We start from the raw sequence: 6,655 nt of genomic DNA, 5'->3' as shown, positions 1-6,655 counted from the left end.
ATGTGGCTGTTTGTGTTTTGTCTCTGCTTTGCAGGGACACAGCCTTTCTCTATATTCAGTGCTCCAAGAAGCTCAGGAGACCCCAAGCAGATGAGTGAGAATTTGCTGGATTTGAGGGCTGGTGATGAACTGATGGTGGACGGAGGTGCGAACCTCACAGATGCCCACCATTCTAGTGTGCAGTCTGATGCCGACTCTCTTCAGGATGTTTCTGTCAGCTGCGCAGACAGTGATATGGTCATCCGGGTCAAGCAGAATCTTTATGGCTTTAGTTCCTATGATGGCCAGCTAACTCTAGGGTCAAACTGTGGGAACAACAGCATGGATCCGATGAGTGGCGACCTGCTTTTCAGCTATAGCCTGCAGGATTGTGACAGTCAGAGGCTGGTAAGGGTCTTGTCTCTTGACCTAATACTGACCACTCGCTAGGCTGAAGCACCCTTTTAATGCCTACTGTCTCGTCCAGATGTCACCAGGTTACATTGCTTATAGGAATGTGCTGCACTACGTCCCGAGTCAGAGGGCTCAGCAAGATGGGGTTCCTCGTATCAATGTGGACATCCAATGCAGCTATGCATGGTGAGGCTTGGGAGAGTGCTCAGCCCCCCCACAGTATAGAACATGCTCGTCTTGTGTGGTTTCTAAATGCTTATCTTCTTCCAGGCAAGAGTACTACCTTGATAGATTCAGCTTGACCCTCATGAATTGTAAGTACCTGCTACTGTGGATCTCCATGGGTGCTTTTGTAGCTTGGAAGCTCCTCTCTTTTGAAGCTGAAAATCCTCCTGGTACTGTTTCTACAGCTGCCTGGACTGCTGCTTCCCTCGCCAATGTGTACAGCATGGGTGATGTGCTCCACTTCCAGGCTAGAGGCTATCCCCAGTCCAGAGGAGAGCGACTCTTTCTCAAGTCATGCTATGCAACCCTCTCCAAAGATCCTCAGTCTCTACCTCAGTACTCCATCATCGAGAACTATGGGTATGACTTGCTCGCTTGTGCTCTATTGAAGCTGAGTACTTGGCACTAACCTGATCTTCCTTCCCCACCGCCAGCTGCATGAACAAGGACCTGGGAGCGGATTCCAGGTTTCACTCTCCCAGAGCAGATGATGCCATCCACTTCTCTGTAGACGCAAAGGAGCTTAAGGTGGCATCCAAGGTACAGACCGCCGCAGTCGGCCTCCTGACCATAAATGTGGGTTTGAACTCGCTAAGCTTTCCTGCTCTTTTCAGATGTACCTGCACTGTGTCGTGTTCATGAGCAGATGGAAAGCAGAGCTGCACACGAAGTCCTGCAGCTTCAATGTTGTGAGGAAAATGTAAGATCCAGTATTCCGTCTCTGTGCTCAGCCTGGAGCGTCCTTCCTAACAGCCTTTTCTCTTCCTAGATGGGAAGACCTGGAATATGCTAGGGCAGTCTGTGACTGTTGTGACTCCAATTGTACCGCTTCCCCTCCGACGTCCATAATAACAGGTACTACTGTTCAGGGTAACATCGTCATTCTGTCTGCTGGTCTAATGTGGGCTAGCATGCTGCAGACTGGAGCTTATGAGCCTTACCTGTAGTTACTACATGAGGAATACAAGGCTCTAATCTGGATTGACTTCTGTTTATCCCCGTTCTTCTTATAGATGTTGTGAGCACTGGGCCCATACTGATTGAGGACACTCCCCTAAAGAGCAAAGCCCCTGCCAGAGACCGTGGACTCCTCTGGTTTCAGGTCAAAGGAGGAGATGGTGTGGCAAGCCAAGAAACCCCTCTTCAAGATGCGGAGGGTGACCTAGGAGATAGTGAGGGGGATGCAGAAGAGGATGTGGAGGGTGATACCGGTGAGGGGGATGTGGAGGGTGACCTGAATGGATATCCTGGATGGGATGATAGTGAAGCAGATGCAGAACTTGACCTGGAAGGAGATACCAGTGAGGGGGATGTGGAGGGTGATGTGGAAGGAGATGGCAGTGAAGCTGATGTGGAAGGGGATGTTGCTGAGGACCTTCCAGTGAACCTGACTGCAACCCTGTCAGCTGTCCCAGCTAATGGCACCATGTTTAGAACAAGGTTCAGGTCTGGTAGTGCTGGTGATGAAGGGGATGTGGAGGGTGACCTGGAAGGAGATACTGAGGGGGATGATGGTGAAGCAGATGTGGAGGGTGACGTAGAAGGGGATGGTGGTGAGGGGGATGTGGAAGGTGACGTAGAAGGGGATGGTGGTGAGGGGGATGTGGAGAGTGATGTAGAAGGGGATCCCGGTGAGGGGGATGTGGAAGGAGATGTTGCTGAGGACCTTCCAGTGAACCTGACTGCAACCCTGTCGGCTGTCCCAGCTAATGGCACCATGTTTAGAACAAGGTTCAGGTTTGGTAGTGCTGGTGATGAAGGGGATGTGGAGGGTGACCTGGAAGGAGATACTGAGGGGGATGATGGTGAAGCAGATGTTGAGGGGGATGTGGAAGGTGACGTAGAAGGGGATCCCAGTGAGGGGGATGTGGAGGGTGACCTGGAAGGAGATAATGAGGGGGATGACGGTGAAGCAGATGTAGAAGGGGATGTGGAGAGTGATTTGGAAGGTGACCTGGAAGGAGATGCTAGCAAGGGGGATGTGGAGGTTGACCTGGAAGGAGATACTGAGGGGGATGCAGAAGGAGATTTGGAAGGTGATTCCAGTGAGGGTGATGTGGAGAGTGACCTGGAGGATGTGCAAGGTGATGCTGAGGAAGCTCCTGTTGGCTCAACTGCTACGCGCTCAGTTCTCCCAAGTAACGAACAAAAAGGGTCCAAAATGGCATCGGAAAGTGACTTGGATGACCCTCCCCATGAAGTGGGTGATTCCTCTCCTGTTAGCAGTGTGAATGACCAGAATGCAAAAGTGAAGGTTGATCAAGGTATGGGGGAATCCAAAGCTCTGGAACTGGGCAGTGTGGACCATGAAGGTGCTACAGCCTTGGAGCAGAAGGAATTTCCAGAAAAGGACCACGGAAGGACAGGGATGCCTCCTATGGCTTCCGATGGGAGCCTCTAGCCTTCTACTTCAGGTGGGTGCAATTCTTCTGGTAGATCCACAGCAGGTGTGCTAAGCTCCTCCTGGGATTGTGATGTGCTCATTCCTTTTTGTTCTCTTTCCAGGTACATCCTGGGTCCCTCTGCCTCGGACCTCAATGTGTCAATTGTACTGGGACAATAAAGGTCTTTTGAGCCCAACGGTGGTCTTGGTGTGTACCTGAATGGAGATGCTTCTGGAGGGGGTATTAGAATTATGTAGGCTTGCTGACTCGAGGGATGCTTCCTGGTGGGGGAATAGCCAAGACTCTGGATAAGCCCGTGGTTTGGACTTGGCCTACACAATGAGAGGAGATGGTAGATTGGGGTAGCAGGAAGTGTGTGTGTGTATCTGAACCAGTTCAGTAACGGCCCTTCTAAAGAAGAAGGTTGTGAGTCTAGGTTTTAAAAGGGTTCAGGGAAATTAGCTGAATCATGAAAATAGAACTTGGGGAAATGGGAAAACATCCTTGAAGTCTGGCTTTCAGTTTTTTTTACACATTCTGGAATTCAATAGGGAGAAGAGAGGCATTATTTGCCTTCTGTCTGCCTGCCCAGAGATGTGTGCTTGGTCCCTGCATCCCATGTACGTGTAGCATAAGACATGGTTTCACCTGGGAGAAGTATGATTATCTAACAAAGGTAGGCATATCTGTGACTTCAGAGCTCCCGTTGTGTCCTTATGGGGCATTCTACACAAAGGATTAACAGACCAGAAATAAAAAGGACTGTGACCTAACAGTCTTGTATACAGAAGAGGACTTTAAAAAATGTTGACAGTGATAGTTTCTTTTTTTAAAGAACCTGTATTCAATTATGTTTTAGTGAAGAAATTTTATCACCTAGCATTACAAAAGAACTGTAACAACATTGCCATTCAAATACAATATAGAAGATATCCTCTTCAAAACTTTAGTTAAAAAATATTCAAATATCACTGAACTGTATTTGTGATATGGTAGTGTTTCCAATACTGTTTTGCTGATTTATTTACTGTTAAGGTCAATTTATTAACTAGAGTCCCTAACAAAACAAATATCCTTCTCTTCCATGTTTGTTTTAGCATTGAGTTAAAAGATGGTAAAACACTGTTTTTAATGCAGGAAGTTGTTCATTCTATTTTTTTAAAATACTTAGTTTGAAAGATTTAAAAGCTCAAACTTTGAAAGTCTTTTGAGTAATATATTTTAAAAAGATGGAACGTGAAACCCCATGTATTACTTCATGTTTCTTTTATTACATATTACAGCTATGAAGTATTCTGAAATGCAAATAGTCAACTGTTATCCAAACGAAAAATATCCAAGGGACAGGCTGAAAAAGCAAATTGCAGGCATTATCAGAAAATTCCATTTAATGTCAATAGTTTGTTACAAGGATTTGTGCTCAGCAAACATATTGTAACGCTTACGGCCGACAGACACTGTGTAAGAGCCGGCGTACCAGAGCAGGTGACGTCACCGCCCTTCCCTGTGATAGCAGGACTACAGCTACTGGGCTGTGGAGAGATCTCTCTTTAGCTCACGGGGCTAGGTCGCTGCAGAGAGACGCGGAAGTCCCGGGTTCGAGCCCCGGACGGTGTGGGGCCGACCTGATGCGGCAAGGGCGCCCGCCTGAGCCCCCGTTGCGTTACAATATGAAAGCGGACAAGAACCAGGCTTCTTCAAGTCCAGTAATTGAGAGTACGTTGACTATTCAGAGTGTACTACTAATAAATAGCTAAACTGTAGTAAGTGCCTCCCTAGGATTAAATCCGGTTCCTCGACTTCAATTTCACGGTCAAGGTCCTTGTAGACGGTCAAGTTATTTTCCAGAAAAAGAAGTCGCTGTTATTTCGTGATCGAAAGCAGCTCGGACTTTACTTTCAACTGCACAAACCGGCAGTAACTGGGCGCCGCAGAACGAGACCGGTTCGGTTCGCGTCACACCTCCCGAAAAAAGAAGTCGCTATACTGTAGCTAGGGACCAAAAGCAGCCTAAACGCTATCTTCAACGGTACAGATGGATACGGTGGGTGTCATTCTTCGTGCCGTTCGTAAAATGGGCAGCTTCACGCAGATGGGATTGGAGCACAGCGCATTTCCTAGCAGTCTCTCTGTTGAAGACAAATGTTTGTGCATACACGTAATTTTCGGGATAACTGAATTTGTGGTGGGATGTTAAGCTTCTTCTGACAGAAATCTATACCGTCGTGAAGCTCTTCAGCAGACAGCACTTTAAAGAGCGCATACTGCCCTAGGACCACTAACAGTCGCGCAGAGACAGGGCTTCATATGAAACAGTGACGTGGATCAGGCTCACAGACACACGTGATCAATTACACGCGATTTTTTTTCGCGTTTACAGCCTCATCCAAACCTGTTCACAGCCCTGTTGGAACAACAGGAACAATACACGTTCGATTAACAGAAGGACTTACAGATTGGACAAAGTTTCTTACTTAAAAAATTAGCAATGCAAAGATTAAATTCGTGTTTGTCGTAAATAAACTCCAGAAATAAAGTCCAGGGATGTTGTCTTATAGCCTTTTATATCCCAGGGAAACAGTAAACCACCAGAAAGCTCTAGATAAGGTAATTATGGAGTCGTTTTTTGGACTTTATTGTTTACAACAAATATGGCATTGCCCTAGCTATCATGATTACAGTAAAACGTTATTACATTTAAGTAAGACATTTTTGAATCCTTGACTCATTCTGTCATGTGACGTTTTTGGCCCCTGTTTAATCGGAGGTATGAATGGATGTGAACGGTATTGTACATACGGAGGAAAATGACTCATAACTTTGTCATTCCAATAATTTCTGTCTGTTTACTATATTGTCTGTGTCATTGTATCCACACACACCCGGCCTACCTGCCTGCCAGTCTCACCTGTACCACACTCAGAAATGAAGTAATATTTATGCTATAAATACACACAGATGATTATGCTAATCTATATTTATCTGTGGAACGAAACAGTTTCATTATATTTTTACCTTAACGTCATACTGGGATGTGGCCTTATCGAAAGAATGTCTTTTTAAAAATCACTTTCTTTATCACAGACACCCTGGCGCTTGCAACAAAGCCTTCGGAGAGAAATGTGCTGTAGGATGTTAGTTCAAAAGAGAGCAGGTAAGCACACATCCTTAAAGTAGTAAAGTTTAGTTAGCGCTCTGAATGTTTACCTAGACTCTTCGGAGTTGACCTTTGTATTTTCGCACTTTTACTACGTTTTTACCGAGGTTTTACCACAGTTTTGCTGTTTCAGTACGCCTTACCTAACGGGAACCTAAAGGTAATTCGACCTTTCTTCAAGTCACTTTGTTACAGATATGTATAATGAAATCGAAAACATGTAACAAATATATATGTAAATTATATTGTAATACTCTCGGGTTCACGTGGGTGTGCGCCCTCGCTGCTGCCGCCTCAGGTCGGCCCCCCACGTCGGGGACTCGAACCCGGGCCTCCCTCAAAAGGGACCCAGCCACTTGAGCCAAAGGGAAATCTCCCCTCAGCCCGGCGACTGCGGTCCCAGCTATTCACAGGGAAGGGCAGTGCAATGGTGGCCGTATGCGTTACAACATATACAGTATATTGTGACAGTGGACCCCACCTCCCACTGCGCGCC

General features: G+C 46.5%; 1 protein-coding gene across 1 annotated transcript; it reads left to right on the top strand.

Annotated features, from left to right (window-relative positions):
* Positions 1 to 3,019, top strand: LOC148820399 (uncharacterized). The gene is made up of 8 exons (XM_088933079.1): positions 1 to 387; positions 467 to 579; positions 664 to 707; positions 804 to 978; positions 1,053 to 1,158; positions 1,233 to 1,318; positions 1,388 to 1,473; positions 1,632 to 3,019. Exons 1-8 carry the CDS (start codon positions 1 to 3, stop codon positions 3,017 to 3,019), a joined length of 2,385 nt encoding a protein of 794 aa, XP_088789205.1.
* The last annotated feature ends 3,636 nt before the right edge of the window (positions 3,020 to 6,655 follow it).

The sequence above is a fragment of the Atractosteus spatula genome, chromosome 14 (assembly GCF_055471065.1).
Source record: "Atractosteus spatula isolate fAtrSpa1 chromosome 14, fAtrSpa1.hap1, whole genome shotgun sequence".
NCBI classification, from domain to species: domain Eukaryota; kingdom Metazoa; phylum Chordata; class Actinopteri; order Semionotiformes; family Lepisosteidae; genus Atractosteus; species Atractosteus spatula.
Note: the sequence above shows the minus strand (reverse complement) of the source record. Positions and strands in the feature narration are given on the sequence as shown.